Genomic DNA, 17,086 nt, shown 5'->3' on the forward strand with positions numbered 1-17,086 from the left:
GACAGCCTGCCATTACTGTAATGGTTTGATAAGCCAACTGAAATGTGATTGCTCACTGCTCACAATGCATCTGACAGGTGTCATTTGAGACGACAAGTTTAGGAAACACCCAAATAACTGATTCTGTAACGACAGCTGCTGATTTTTCTGTGGAATGTAACTCAAAAAAATAAGTGAAAGTAAACAGGTACTGTAGAGAAATAGGAAATTCTCTTCTCTGTGAAATTCTTTCGGTATCACCCAAAACAACCAACATTCAAGTGATCATCAGCCATAGATCTGGGGCATCTGGGACTCTTCACATTTTAATACTTTGTATCAGTATTCATGCAAACAGTAAAACCACTTAATCGGAAAGTTTGTAGTTTTAGTGATATTAGCTCCATTTGGAGACCATATAGTCACAAGGATATTAGCATGTGAATGTGTGTATACAGTATTTGTACACCCCTGTAGGTCACTGATCATAATCTGTTTTTTTAACATTAAATGTGAAGGGGGCAGCTTTCCACTGCATGACCTCCTGTGGCTACTATAATCCATATAATAGCCTGACGAGTGACACCAGTGAGCAACACATGGTTAAATCCAACCATCAGATGATTAAACTAACTCAAATTACTGACTCGAGTTTAATACCACTACACTGATGTATATCACATATTCCCTTCTTATAGCTTTGGCTAAGTTGTATTCTGCAAGTAAAATGAGTTTAAAGGTTTTAGTTTACTTTCTTCTTCCTACTTAATGACCACTTTAACGTGATAAATGGTTCAGATACAATGCAATGTCAGTTCAGTAATACCATTCATACAGAGCTGAAAATAAAAACATTTTATACATAAAAATGAGCTACAATTAGTGCACAAAAGCATAATAAGATCAATATGGCAAATTAATGTAGTGAAGATATTGTGTTGACGCAGGTCGGTGAGTGTGTGACCGTTTCCGTGCTAACATGGTACACCACATGAGTCAGTTGTCAGTTGCTGAGACGCAATTGTTTAGTGTGATTTTAATGTGAAAGCAGCACAGTGAAGGAAGAGGATACAACAGCGCACAAATGAGAAAATAATGTGAATTATGACATAATGAGGTGTGAAAAGTGGGAGTCATCCAGACCTAAGTGCTGCCCACATTTCCATTGTTTTGAGTGATTCACCAGCAGTCTGCTGATCATTGAGGGATGTTTCCAATGTTGGAAAAACAAACGTGCCAATCAGAGTTTTGAAGGTGGGATTAAGAATGAACGTCATCTTACTGTACCAGACAGTACCAGCTATACAGGTTGTTGCAAGTCGACTTATAGAAATAACTTAAAAACGGCATATTTCTTCAATGGACACAAAAAATGTTACCTGCTCTTAAATGCTACTGCAGTTTCCAAGACTGAAATTGGATACGTCACTAACTACTGGTTGGTTGCAGCAAAATACTCCCTCCCAAACAGAAAGCGGCCAACATGAGCATGACATCAGACAGAATAATGAAATGAAACAAAAATGCAATTTAGTCCAATTATCAGGATAGAATAATGGCGTTTTTGGATGAAAGCTGCATATTGTTTTGTCTTTGACTGGTGGTGCTGATGCGAGATCTTTGGGCCAGTGAGCATGGGGTTGCTGGTTTAAATCCCTACATTTTCTCTATGAGGGTGTAGTTATCCCACTACATACTTACACAGTATGAGGGCTTGCACCAAAATTTCAATCAACAGATCTTTAGTCGGTTCTGTGTTCTCTGCAGCTCTCACCTTCTTCTGAACATCTCAGCGAAGATACAGCCGACACTCCACAGGTCCACTGGCGTGGCGTAACTGGACTGGAGCAGCACCTCTGGGGCTCTGTACCACAGTGTAACCACCTACAACACACACAGCAGAAATCCATTAAGAAAATATGGTTAAACATACAAAGACACATGTACACAAATCACTCCCAATTTCTTGCATGTAGTTTTACCTGCCAGCCGCACTGAGTAAATGTCACCATCTGGGGGGTTCACACGCACACACTTGCACACACACAGGGTTAATACTTCTCTGCCCCCATCTTAGGCTTACGTAAGACATGAAATCATATCTGGCAAGACATGTCTCCCTGCTCCCGTTTTGGTGTACCCACATCACACAGTCTTTCCATAGCAATCCACCAGGGACAGACAATACTGTATATATACACACATGTCTATACACGTGCAGTAGTAGCCATTACAATAACAAACAATACAATGTTTCAATGAATTAAACTTTGCTGATGTCTTGTGTACATGAAGTGATAACGGGCTGACTATCATTGATATTAACCACCACCCCACCCCTCTCCCTCCTGCCGAAACAGAAAAACCAAAAAAAAAACCAAAACACTTCCTGTCTTGCATCAAGCAACCCTGCACCCACCTGAGGTATAACGGCAGCCATTTTGTGCCACTTCACACACACATGGTTTCCAAATTTGTCCCTGTAACTCTATTGGGAGCTTTAAACGTGTGTGTGTGTGTGTGTGTGTGTGTGTGTGTGTGTGTTGTGTGTGTGTGTGTGTAGCCATAGCCTGTAGGAAAGCAGCAGCATTGTTAACAGCTACAGTAGGGAAAGCCTCCAGACAAAACTCAGTGACCCCTAGTAAGAGAGTGGACTGGTTCCAGGTGCTTTCCTAAACTCCAGATTTTTCCAACAGCTTTTGGCTGAAGTTCCCCTCTCAGGCACTGCAGAGTGCTTATCGGGATCTTAGAGTCTGAGGCGAATGTTTGTAAGCAAAAAGAGTGTGGTGTCACCTAGATATCTTTATTAGCTGGCTTGGACTCTCCGCGGGAGTACTAGGAAATGAAATGATACCCTGAGCTTTTAGATGTTGACCACATGCCTGTATGTGTTTTATGAGAGCAATGATCTTCAAAGGATGTAGATAGCCAATTATGAACTATTAAAAAGTGAATCAGGTCCTTGCTTATGTGCTCAAGTGCTCCCTGTGTAACCCATGGTTTATAGACTTTTGGACAGGATTTCTTTCACTGAGGGAAGTTGGATGATTTCATTATAACATTTCATTTCTCCTTGTATTTCAGTAAGCGCACTTGTTCGTCCTTGCCTAATTTAATTCCCATCCGGAAAAAGTTGTTTTTGAGCCATGCTAGCGGTATGGCTCTGTGGATGTCAATGTTTGTATTATCTCAAAAACTGGATTACTATAAAATTTGGTACAGGCATTCATGGTCCCCAGAGTATGAATCCTACAGATTTTGAATATCCTCTGACTTTTCCTCTTGCACTGACATGAGGTTCACATTTGTGGTTCATATATATTTTAATAACTATTGGATCAATTGCTGTGAATTTTGTTACAGATATCCATGGTCCCCAGGGGATAAATTCAGCTGAATTTGGCGATCCCTTAACCTTTCCTCTATTGTCATCATCAGGTCAAAATTCCCTTTTGTCTAATACTTTGATTTATGACCAAATACCTGCAAAACTAATGACATTCTCATTAGCAAATTAACAAACTAAGGTGATGCACCTGGTAAATACTACCTGCTAAACATCGGCATGTTAGTACTTCTACTTCTTCTTCTACTGTATGTGATTTGGGTGAAGTGGAAAGTGAGTCCCATTTCCTTTTATACTGTATATATAAGAGAGTTAATGTTCCACAAAATGGCTCGACAAAACCCTGAAATATTCTGGTGTACAGATGATCAAAAACTGGAATAGCTGTTTAATTTTAATGTGTTTAAGTTTTCCAACTTCGTCTAAAAAGCCTGGAACAGAAGGCAAGATAGATTGTTTAGTTAGTATTTATTTAGATTTTTCCAGTACTACATAGCCATTGTTTTCTGTCAGTGATTTATGAATTCTGCTGTACTTAAAAAGGTACAAGATATGGCCAGAATTTTTGTTTAAAACATTAAAAAAATAAACTAACATTATCAACAGAATGTGAAGAAGTACAATGCATCTAGAAAATATTCACAGCGCTTCACTTTTTCCACATTTTGTTATGTTACAGCATAATTCCAAAATGAATTAAATTCATTATTTTCCTCAAATTTCTACATACAAACAATACCCCATAATGACAATGTGAAAGAAGTTTGTTTGAAATCTCTGCAGATGTCTTAAAAATAAATAAATACATAATAACCTGTACATAAATATTCACAGCCTTTGCTCAATACTTTGTTGAAGCACCTTTGGCACCAATTACAGCCTCAAGTCTTTGAGTATGATGCTACAAGCTTGACACACCTATTTTTGGGCAGTTTCTCCCATTCTTCTTTGCAGGACCTCTCAAGCTCCATCAGGTTGGATGGGGAGCGTCGGTGCACAGCCATTTTCCGATCTCTCCAGAGATGTTCAATCGGGTTCAAGTCTGGGCTCTGGCTGGGCCACTCAAGGACATTCACAGAGTTGACCCATTGCCACTCCTTTGTTATCGTGGCTGTGTGCTTAGGGTTGTTGTCCTGTTGGAAGCTGAACCTTCGCCCCAGTATGAGTTCCAGACCGCTCTGGAGCAGGTTTTCATCAAGGATGTCTCCGTACATCCCCACAGCATGATGCTACCACCACCATGCTTCACTGTAGATGGACGGTATTGGCCAGGTGATAAGCGGTGCCTGGTGTCCTCCAGACATGACGCTTGCCATTCAGGCCAAAGAGTTCAATCTTTGTTTCATCAGACCAGAGAATTGTTTCTCATGGTCTGATGGCAAACTCCAGATGGGGTGTCATGCGCCTTTTACTGACGAGTGGCTTCTGTCTGGCCACTCTACCATACAGGCCTGATTGGTGGAGTGCTGCAGAGATGGTTGTTCTTCTGTAAGGTTCTCCTCTCTCCACAGAGAAACGCTGGAGCTCTGTCAGAGTGACCATCAGGTTCTTGGTCACCTCCCTGACTTAGGCACTTCTCCCCCCGATTGCTCAGTTTGGCCAGCTTTAGGAGCTTCTTCCATTTACGGATGATGGAGGCCACTGTGCTCAGTGGGACCTTCAATGCTGCAGAAATTTGTCTGTACCCTTCCCCTGATCTGTGCCTCGACACAATCCTGTCTCGGAGGTCTACAGACAATTCCTTGGACTTCATGGCTTGGTTTGTGCTCTGACATGCACTATTAACTGTGGGACCTTATATAGAAAGGTGTGTGCCTTTCCAAATCATGTCCAATCAACTGATTATACCAGAGGCGGACTCCAATCAAGTTGTAGAAACATCTCAAGTATGATCAGTGGAAACAGGATGCACCTGTGCTCAATTTTGAGTGTCATGGCAAAGGCTGTGAATACTTATGTACATGTGATTTTTTCATTTTTTATTTTTAATAAATTTGCAAAGATTTCAAACAAACTTCTTTCACGTTGTCATTACGGGGTATTGTTTGTAGAATTTTGAGGAAAATAATGAATTTAATCCATTTTGGAATGAGGCTGTAACATAAAATGTGGAAAAAGTGAAGCGCTGTGAATACTTTCTGGAAGCACTGTAAGAGTTCTGATGTCATGTCAAAGACGTCTATGTATTGTGTTGCAGAGATATCAACTGAAATTAGTATGCTAACCGGGTAGCCCTGGCTCATCCTGTGTTGAGCTAGGCTTCAAGAGGCAATAGTGAGCCACTGTAGCGTCCAGTCTGCCCTCAGTCCAACATGAGAGGGCGAAGAAGTAGAGCTGCCCCGGGGGCTTGCCAATCATGTTGAAGGTACAGCCAGAGACGGTTCAGAAAGTTAGTAGTAGTTAGTTAAGTTGTTATAGAGCATCTTTGGTACAGCCCCTGGTTAGCGTCACAGAAATACAAAGATGGCTGAAGCTCTTGGCAAGCGACCTTTATCACCATCCCAACCACCCGCTCCTGGCAACAAACCGCGTTCCGTGGCAAAGAAAAGAAACAAGTAAATATTGGTGTGGCCAGTAAAGAGATGCGGTTTGATGCTGAACTCGAACGTTTCTTTTAGACTGGTAACATCTAACGTTGGCAATTTAGTGAAACATATCTTATATCTCATATCTTAACATATCTTTAGTGCAACTAATGACAACACAAGCCGTACCGAAAAACATTCCAAATAGCGTCGATATATGGTTTTGATGTGGCTATTTTCTTGCTACTATGGTCTTGCTAAAACTAAGCTAGGCAAGCTATAATGTAAACTACAGGCTGACGCCACACATGAAGATTATAAGATAGCAGTGTTATTTTGACCGGCTCTCAGAGTTTGGAGAGTTCGCTATACATTTTTGAGGACATTGCAAGGTTTATTGCGCGTGTTTAACTGTACACAATCTTGAACAGTGTCATTGCTGCAATTAGTCAATCATGCAATTCTTGCACAAGGTGAAATGCAGCCCCTTATTTGTTTGGAGCATGTGGCCAGGAATTACACATTGTTCTGTACTTAGCGATGGTCTGAAAATTTTATTGGGAAAGATGCTTTAACAATTTTTAAAAATATTAATATATATTTTTTTCTCTGTTCCTGGACTTTCTTTGTTGTTTGAAAATGCGTATGCTGCACTCTGGTCATGGCTTGTTTGAATCTATGGTGTCTTGTAAGCCCACGCGAGCTGGGCATAATTAAATGCATGACACAATACTCTTAGTCTTGTTAAGTGTATAAAAACCTAAATAACTTTTTGTTACTGAGTTCCATCAGTGCCTGCCCTAATTATTTGACAGTAAACAAATGGTATTTAGTAATATTACAGTAATACTAATATAAAACGTAAGAATTTGATAAGCCACTGGTGACAAAGATAACATTTTCTCACAGAATATCCTTGTCTATTACAACCAGCATTCACCATTCAGAATGGTGAGTTCATTACCCACCTGCCCCTGCCAATAACAAGAATTCCATTAGAAAGGCACATTATTTGTAATTGTAGCATGAGAGAAAGTTTTAGATATCTGAGGCAAACTCACAAAGTGACCAAATATTACCATGAGCTGGAATTCTTAAGCGAGACAGTCAACAGAGACTGATAAGAGGAATAAAAAGTTTGGTCACATTATTTCTTCTAAACTGAATGACACTATTAATAGAGCCGGGGGCTGTATTTTGCAGATGTGTGATAGTTTCTCATCTCCTGCTTCCTGCTTCAGTGGAAATAGGGAGGAAGTTGAGGCCAGTTGGCTGATATGTGTCGGCTGAACCACGTGACCAGATATGAGACATATACTGAGAATGAACAGGCTGACTGTTGGAATCATTGAAGATTTTTAGAACAGTGGAACCTCAAAGAAAAATATGAATGGAAGCTGCACATCTGCCCATACAGTCAGACAACAAAATGTAATTGATGATTTTTCAACATAGGAAAATTCATGGCTGCATTGCTTTCATCTTTGTAGGAATTATATGGTATTTTAAATTCAAGTTCTCTGCAAGTGTTCAGCTTGATATCTAGTTAGAGCAAATCACATCTCCTTATCCCCCTGCTAACCAAGACATGGCATTGCTAAAGCCATCAAACACTCAAACACAGGTTGTTGTTTTAAAATGTGGATGGATGCTTAAGTGACAAATGGCCCAATCAACATCTTCCTTTAACTCTTGCAGCTGCAGGCTCAAATGTATGTGACTTCAGTCTACTGCATGACGCTTGTAGCCCTGCAGACTCAAAAGTCAGGGCTCGTAAGAACACATATACACACGTAGAGCCTTCTAGGAAGAACCACAGACCTAGAGCTCGGGGTATATCCGCCTCAGTGCAATAGAGTTATTCGAAAACCTGGCCACAAACTGCAGATTAAGGCATATATATATCACACATACATGCACTCATAGACACACCGGAAGATAGATGCTTTAAGGCTTATTGCAATCTGAAATCACACCCTGACTACTTGCACTGTAGGAAACCGTTTTTGTAGCAGTGTATATATGGCAAAGTGGTCTTTCATTCTATCTTTGCATTAAAGGATAAGACTGCTGGTATTCTACATTTTTCTTTTTTGTCAATGAATATCATGAAAAAACTAAACCAATGCATTAGTCCGTCTCTCAATACTTTCCCACTTCCCTACTTTGTCTGTGACACTCAACCTCAAGCCTGTTTGTCCTACTCAGGACATATTTATTTATTTTTTTTTTTAAAAAGGGTAAAAAAAATGTATACTTTTGTTTTTTTTAAAGGCTAAGTACTTGTCTAAACCAACTGGGTACTGTAGGTTATACTGTGCATTTGTTGACAAAATATAGAATATCACCATACTTATCCTTTCACTTATTTTTTTAAAAATGGAGTAGGATCAAAATACCCTACTGGTTTACATTGTGATTTTCTGCACACATCCTCTCACACCAGTTGTCACAAACAAGTGCCACCCATTAAGCATTTATGAATAAAACCACTTTCTGAAAAAGTATACTGCTATTTTTTATTTTGCCTAATGCCTGTTATTCTGAAATTATTGACTCTGCCCCTCAAATGGCTCATCTCAAACCTCAGATTCAGATTTTCAGGGTGTTTCATTTTCATTACCAAACATACAGTCCATTCACAGCACTGCTTTCCACTCAGCAATCCTCCTCACCCTTTTCTCCCTACCTCCTCCCTCTCTCCTGCAATCTCTTGTTTCTTCTCTATAAAATGCCTCACTTTCTGTCTGTTTCTGTAAGCCCAGGAGTCTGTAAAATACATGTCTGAAGTGCAGGATAGTCTACATACAACAGTTGGAGTGCCTGTAATATCCATAAACACATTTTGATCACATACAGTTTCACGCTCTCCACAAAATATTCAAATGTCTTTGTATTAAGTAAGTCTCAAATCTGTTATACTAAATATCTCAAAACTATTGCTCTGACAAAGGAACATGATCTGAGTCGTGGCCTAAACACACAACTTAATAACCGTTTTCATGGAGATGATTATAATAACACAGGCTGTTGTAAAAAGAAAAAGGACATTCCCCACTTGCAATGTTGTTCTGAGCTTTTTTTGTCCTTTCCCTTCCTCTTCTTCCGACCACGTTTGCATTCCTTCTTCCTTAGTTTCTCTTTCTCACCCTTCTCATTCTCTGTTCTGCTTCACATATCCCTTCATTAACCTCTCCTGCTCTACCTCCTCTGTACAGGCTGAATGAAAACAGAGATCCAGACACATACATACAGTATGTAGGACAATCAGACACAGAGAAAGTGAGTCAGCCCTTAACTGTGCAAATCAGTCTTTTGCTCTTAGGTCAGCTGCTTTGCATTTTCTATCTGTATCTCTGCCGATCTTACACCCCTCTTCCCTTCCGCATGGTAACAGTAAAGCCAGAGGAGGTCAGATACAGCCGAGGGAGAAAAAAAAGAAAAAGTTAGAGTGAGAGACATAGTGTGTGAGCCTGACTCCAGATTAAAGGACAACATTCTGGGAATTCCTCTCTGCTGAGAGCATCCTCCCCCTCACCACCACCACCACCCTCCTCAGCCCTCACTGCTGTTCACTGCTCTCCACTCCGCTTCAGGGAGGAAATGGCTTCTCCTGTACCCAGAGGACCTCCAGACCTCCTGGGCCGGACCTCCAAGCCTGCCTGACTTGCAACATCCGGACCTGTGTCATCAGCTCACTGTGCATGCACAGCAGAGGAATATGACAATAGGGTGCATGCATGTGAGCGCGGAGGCGTTTGGTTTGTGTTGTGTGAGTACTTGCACGTGACAAAGTGAGCACCTGCTTTTGCCTAGAATCACGTGCTTCAGTGCCAAGTGCTTTTGACTGTGTCTGCAAATGTATGCAAGTTATCTGCAGCATGTGTTTGATGTTTAAAGGATCATTTTGGTTTATTACAACTTGGCTTATTTTTATAGTATTACATAGTGTTGGCCATCATTCCTGTTGGTAATAAAACATGGTACTCACCAAGTTTAAGGTACCTTGTGGAGTTTTTACTGCTAGTAGTGCTGTGGAGCAATGTTTTAAAAAATTTTCATCGGACGCACACACACAGAATACACTTTCCTGCCACTGGTTTCACGCTATTCTACTGATCCACAGTTGCCGGCAGTATTATGAAAAGAAATAGGTAGGTGGACTTATTAGGCTTTGGACAGAGCCAGGCTAGTTGTTTCCCGCTGCTCCCGGTCTTCATGCTAAGCTAATCGCCCGCTGGCAGTAGTTTCATATTTAGTAATGCTGCTGTGTTCCCAGATCTCAGTAATGACTTTGATGAGCAGAAAAGTATAATGGTTCAAACTACAAAAATAATACCCAAATATTAATAAAAATGGAATTATCCTTTATCCATTATTATGCTGAGTTGTTTCGTAGAAAAGGTTTCAGTCGTAGTCATCTGGACCCTGTTTTCAGAATCAAGACGTTTGGCTCCCATCCGGAAGTCATTCTCAATTGTGAAAAAAACCTTTTCTACGATAGAACACTCCTGGACGAATGAGGGACTACACCGTCTTATGCTGAGTTGTTGAAAACCACATTCTTCATCCCTCAGGTCAGCCTCAACTCCCACCTCCCCTACCATGACACTAAACGTTTTCCTGTCACTCTCCATGTGGACTTCCAAGGGGGACCTTCACAGTGACCTGATGCCATGAGGATGACTGAGGCCAGAGGCAGTGGGGCCGATGGAGCTTGGCCGGGGGCCTGTGTTTACATTCCCTCTCACTGAGGAAGCCCAGGATGAAAGAGCACCACGGCACACACAGACACATAACATCTACACACACATGCACACTCACAGACAAATACTTTGGATGCACCAGAGGCCAAATAACTGTTGTAATTGAATCAATAAGAGCATGATTGGAGGTTTTAACTTTCAGCAATGACTGAATAAAGTGGAATAAACGTTCAGTGCAGTTAAGTCTCTCAGGTAAATGGCTCGACTGTTACATGCTTTAAGTCTTAAGCTAGAAGTTGATTACATTCCTGAAAGCAATCCACCACAAATTAAAGTCTTCCTAAGTGAATCTAAGGAAGGAAAATGGATGAAGGCTTCAGAGTGTATAGGCAGGCCACATATGGGAGAAGGAGAGTGGATGTTTGATGATGATGATGATGATGATGATGATGATGATATGAGCAAAACTATGCACTCTGAGAGCACAGTGTAGCTGAGGCTGTAATGTTGTGTCTCCAGAGAGGCCCCATTCGAAGCTCTAGCAGTCAGCCATGTTGTAAACACCATTATTTCACTCCTCCCTCACTTTCCCTCTTTCTTTCTCTTGTTCTGCAAAAAGGACAGTCCCAACAATACAGCTGCACCAGGCCAAGAAAGGAAATAAGGAAAGAGAGAGAGAGGAGATTTAAAAGAGAGATGAGGGGGAAAGGTAGAGGCTGAGGGAGGGAGAGACAGAGCTACAGGGCTAGAAAGAAAAGTGCAAGTGCAGCACACAAACTGTATACAGTAAAACAGAAAAAACGGGCACTACAAGTGTTGCCAAAGTATGCACAGTGTACAGGAATGCAGCATGGGGCCCTAGGCGAGCGAAACAAAGACAGCACAGTCAGTGGCTCTCTCTCCCCAGTGCTACCACATCCGCACATCATTAGCTGGAAAATTCCTGATATATGCTGTAATTTTTTCTTTTTTTCCTCTCCGCTTCCTCTTGCCATTGCTGGTAAGGACAAGGCTTTAATATCCAGATGCCGGTGAGTGCACATGCACCATACACACACTGATCAGTACCCCACTTTCCCCACCTGGAGTGTTGCCAAGAGACCATCAACAATTAATACAGTGAAGTGCAGAGGAGTGTGTGTAGGGGTGTGCTACCGTTGCTCTTTCTGATACACTTAATAGGGGGTACACACAGGAAAAATCAAATAAGACCTCAACTGTGCATGTGAGGGTGTGTATCTATGTGTGTGCAAACATTTATAACAATGTGACTGCGTTTGAACGTGTTTATGTACAGTATATCCCTGTTCATATATGTGTGTGAACTTTGTGTGGGTTTGCTTATGTCAAATTGGGGCCAGCGCCTTTGCTCCAGCCGGCTGCAGTCAAAGCATAGAGGATGACTTTTCCTTTTTTCCCCATGCGGAGCCGTTTGAGGAGATATCTAAACATTCCCAGAGTGCGATGCACGTGCTTTCCTGCGTGCAGTGCAAGGGTTCCCCCCCCCCCTTCCCTCTCCCTGCCGCTGCATGCCTGCCTTTCTTTCTGTCTGTCCAGAGTAGAAACACATTGTCTGGCAAAAGAAGAGATTCACAGATACGACTGTCCAGTTCATCCTTGGTCACCACCAAGAAATTTCAGTTGCATCAGTCTCTGTTCATAAAAGCTGTTGCACAGTGACAGTGCGCTACTGATGCTTCCTTTGTCATAGCATGTATGGTATAGTTGAAAGATTATGGGAGTCCTGAGACTGTATATTTTGTAAAGAGGTTTTCTTAAAAGTTATTCTCTTAAAACTGTTAAATAAATTTTAAATAACAAGGGCCAAAAGAGGGAAAAGCCATCATCTAGACGAATAAGGTGTGCCAACTTGAAGCCATCTCATCTACATTATCATCACTATCATCTAAGATTATCATAACGTGCCACAAGTGTGAACACACCAATCTACACCTTCCTCTAACCTATACCCACAGATTTTAACTCACATTAATACAGTCAAACAAGGGCCCAACGTGAAAATACAAATCCACACTGAATAGAGTCTGACTGCTCTTGAAAGCTTTGTATTGTAAAAGCCTGTCTGCTGTTTGAGCGCAGGCAGGAAATCTGGTTTCAATTTGTTTAATGTCGTCTGAGATATGGGTGTCTTATTCTGGTAAGCGTAGTGGGAGGGCTATAAGTAGAGGGAACTAGGGGGAAGAATTGGGAAAATACCTTCGATCAGGTAACAATTTCACTCCTCTGCATGTTACCAACAACAGAGTTTACAGGAAACTATGACAGTAACTGTACAGACTGTGTTAGAAGATACTATTTTTAAAAAGCCTATAATAAGTGGTTAATTTGATCATATAAAAAGGAAATTTAGAAGTCATTTATTCACAAGAAAAAGCACCAGGCATGAAGAGTCATACAATTCCCTTTGACTGTTGTGTAACTCAATAACAGCCTCACTTAAGCAGCAAGAAGCAAGACAAAAAACATTTTCACCACTAATAAGCTTATCTTGTCATCTCCTGTAAATTATGGCAAGCCCTCAGTTTATTTTGGTTTCGAGCTAAAAGAACACAAGAGTTCGACAACAAGTGCTAACATAAAGGTCTGGTGGCATTCCCCTTGAGTTTTCCAAATCCAATTTGACAGGCAACAACATGCGCATGACATGCATGAGAGTGGAAGCTAATGGGTTTCATGGGACCATCCTGTCAGCCTTGTACTACAATGGTTGCCAATGTGTGGCTGGTGTAGATGGAAAAACCACCATGGTCAGGTTACTGGAGGTTATCTTTTGAAAATAACACCTGACCTAACCTCCGTTGTCACTTCAAGAGAAAGAGCCGTATTCACAAAGGATCTACCACTAGGAGTCGTAGATGGAACTAAAAGTTAAAGCTAAATTAGTTCCTTCTTAAGATTTACTTGCGGCTGAGGGCAACTTTTACTACAGAACTGAGAAAACTCCTGCACTAATTGAAAGGTCAGGGTAAACCCCATTGCTATGGATGACGGCATGTTTCATGAATTACTTACACTATCTACAGTGATTGAATGACAGGTGACCGATCTGCATCAGTGACTGTGAAATAACATTCATCAATACACAGGAGCAGAGGATTTAATTAGATTTTGGTGTGAAGAGTGTATTTTGGTTTGATAATAATTGAATAATTCTGACAGACAGCAGAGATATTTCTAGTTCATCAGCACTGTAAACAGCTTTTTTCCAGTATGTAAGTATTGCAGAGTTGCGCAAACCATCTCCAGTATTACTGATCTGTTTTAATCTGTTGGTGAGCTGAGTGGATCTTTATTACCTCATTTGCCATCAAAATATGCTTTTAAAAGTTCATTATTGTGAATTGATTGTGAACAGATCTTAGTAACTTATGTCTCCTCTGGTTACCATAACTTCTCTCAGACTTAGTAATTACTCTAAGACTAAAAGCCTGAGAGTCCTCAAGTTAGGATTGGGCCAGTTAGGAGCTACTTTTAGCCTTAGGATGTTTTAGGAATATGTAGCCTGACTTTAATTGGATGGGCCCAAGTCACATGATGAAAGGTTTCCCTCTATGTTGTTAGAAAGACACATTTGTACCAGTATTTGGATGTTAATAAGTTGTGTTTTAACACTGTATTATACAAATGAATTTCAGTATCACTGCACATGCCAAATTCAAACAACATCAAAAGAAATGGTTTTCCCTAAAGGGCTTTGGCAGAAATGGGATCTCAATGAGATGGACAGAAAAAAAGACCCCTCTCCATTCTTTTCTGGTATGTCAGATTAACCCATCAGCTTTTCCCATCTGCCTGTCACTCAAGACAGTACAATGAGCCTGTAGCCAGACTGGGGTCATTAAAAATCATCAACAAAGCAATGGACCTCCAAAGACTGCCAGCAGCAGCCTAATCTGGACCCCAGTACCAACCCAATGGGTGGTCTTCCTCCCTCTCTCCCCCTCTTTCGGGGACGGTGAAATATGTGCAACATGGTAGGTGGGTGATGCTGATGGGGCCATCAGTCACACGCAACCATGCATGTGCAAATGCACCCACACTTCATGACACACGTTTTTATACACACACAGAGACCGCATTTTTTGTCAATGACATATTAACAACCCAGCATGTTGCTAGGTGAGAAAGCAAATTCATCACAAAAAGACAAGTTTGAGCAATGCTGATAAATCATCAGCAGAAAGTACTAGAGCGCTACTTTCAGTTAGCGACACTGGGAAAGAAAGAGGAGCAAGGGACTCTTTTTGACGACTTTATGCAAATGCTCACTTCAGCCATCTTGTCATTCTAGAAGTGCTAAATGAATCACTTTGAAAGTGAGAGAGAAGTGCCTGGGTTCGCTTAAGCAACAGCAGTTCTCCAAAGCCCATCTGTCTGCCAGTAACTGGCATTAGGTGACTAAAAGCAACTGCTGGTCTGTTGGGCAAAGGGGAAGATCCTCTTAAATGCTGTGTGTATTTGTGAACATGTGCGTTGCATACAGTGTAGAATATCTGCTTTTATTAGCAAGAGGAAATATTGAATGGATGAATAGAGATTGTGTGCATGTGTGTTTATGTGCGTGTGTTGGACTGATAGGGGGATTCCAGACACAGGCACATGAATCTAGAACTGAAGATCCCGTACTCGCGTTGCAGCACATGCATGCACTAACACACTCTCACTCTGTGTGTGTGTGTTTGTGTGTGCGTGCATGCGTGTGCGCGATAAGATTCACATTCAGTCATGTTATGTGCCTCTGTGTATGCGTGAGTAGTTTTGAGGACTTGATATCTGCCACTCATATGTAAAGGTGAATTCCCGGGTAAGCATTCTAACCTTGACAAAAAAGTGCCCCCGTCTAGTCATAAATGTATTACAACATCTACTCAAAGACAAAACCTCCAGTGAAACCACACACACACACACTGATTAGTTTGTAACACTATGTAAATTCTATGGTTAGGTACGTCGCATTCAGAGTTAGCTGTGTATTATCATCAATCAGAATAATAAATTATAGAAATTAACTGAGGAAATACTGACTAGTTTTATCTGAATCATAAAAATTACCCTTGATCATAATACTGGGAAATTACAGTTCAGGGCCTGGACTGCAATCACACATTACTGAGCTTGAGAAAAAAACCCCAAAAAAAACACAAAACAAGCCCAAATTTTGAAACTCAAGCAGTCACAATCGACAATCTGTCCTGACCTTTCTAATGCAGACATTTATCAGTACTGATGTCTTAATAATGAAAGTGCTGTTAACTTGTTGTGATAATCACTTTATCAATAACACCATCATTAGATTTCAGTTATCAAAAAACTAAATCAATTCCAATTAAAATTTAAATTCATCACTCATTTTGACAATATTCTACTTTAGAGTCTAAATAAACTTTACATTTCCTGTGATGTATTGTTTGGCTTCCTGAGATCTACAAGACTGATCTGTGGTTCATACAATGAGTATAAAATAATAAGCATAATATAGGTATAATAAATATCAAATAAAATACATACATTTTTTTAAAAATAGCTCACAATGTCTACTTTTCCTGGTGTGCCAAGAAAAACAAATCTACTAAAAGGCTGAACAAGCTTCTTTAGTAAAATACTGATCTAATGCAATGAAAGGTATAAAACTCAAATCATGGTCTCCTTAAACCTAAAAAAAGAGTGGCCTGGCTTCTCCTTGTGTGTGGTGGGCTGTCAAGAGTTTCATTGTAATGTGTTTTGAAATCTGACTTACAATGAACCAGGTTTGTCATGTCTTAAATTGCTTTATGCTATGGTTTTAGCAAATACTGTGCATTTACTGTCCTTATGAAATTGGTCACAAAGCACAAGTCCTTATTACGTGAGACATATAGTATCTACGTCATCTGTAGTTGACATGAAGGGAGGAGCACCTGCTTGTGTCCACTAGTCTGGCTGCTCATCTCTTGTTGCGCAGTGACAATGGCATAGACGCGTGTGCCAACCTGATGCTGAGAGCAGAATAAAAGTTTGCATTCTTTCCCAAAGGATGTTTATATTTACTTTAGATGGGCAGATGCTGCACTACTGGATGTACTGGATGAGCCTGACTTAAGTTCCCATGAGGTTTGCTAACTTGGCATAATAAAAGTTGTTTAAAGCCCTCATCCTGCTTCCAATCATTCTGATGCCTCATCAGCAGATGGGGTGAGTAACATTAACATTTTGTCGTCCGTCCATTGTAAAGCCAAGTCATTCCTGCACAGAGCAGACACTTTCATTTTATAATTGTAGTGTCAGTTGTCCAACTAAGTATTGATAACATGCTTAGTATTTTACAAATTAAGTTTTTTATTTGATGAACGTGGGTGCTGATAAGTGAAAATGTACTAAATGGGTTTTTATTTCTATAAAAAAGTGAAATGACAGTGGAAGCTAACCAGTGTGTAACTGGTGTATGCCTGAACACCGTGTAACACCAGTAATACTGACTACTGCAGTAAGCCTACCTCTGACACCTCTAAAGTGAAACAAACACAACTCAA

At 40.6% G+C, this 17,086-nt stretch overlaps 1 protein-coding gene across 2 annotated transcripts in view; it reads right to left on the reverse strand.

The window, feature by feature from the left end:
- cdk6 (cyclin-dependent kinase 6) overlaps positions 1-17,086 on the reverse strand; it is a 39,822-nt gene that overhangs the window by 10,016 nt on the left and 12,720 nt on the right. For both annotated transcript variants that reach the window (XR_006375132.1, XM_044171011.1), the window contains exon 5: positions 1,754-1,863. Coding sequence is in view for 1 of the 2 variants with exons in the window: in XM_044171011.1 (XP_044026946.1) it covers positions 1,754-1,863 (110 nt within the window). In the remaining variant the exon portion in view is untranslated. The remainder of the gene's footprint in view (positions 1-1,753; positions 1,864-17,086) is intronic.

This window comes from Siniperca chuatsi, linkage group LG17 (assembly GCF_020085105.1).
Source record: "Siniperca chuatsi isolate FFG_IHB_CAS linkage group LG17, ASM2008510v1, whole genome shotgun sequence".
Taxonomy (NCBI): Eukaryota; Metazoa; Chordata; class Actinopteri; order Centrarchiformes; family Sinipercidae; genus Siniperca; species Siniperca chuatsi.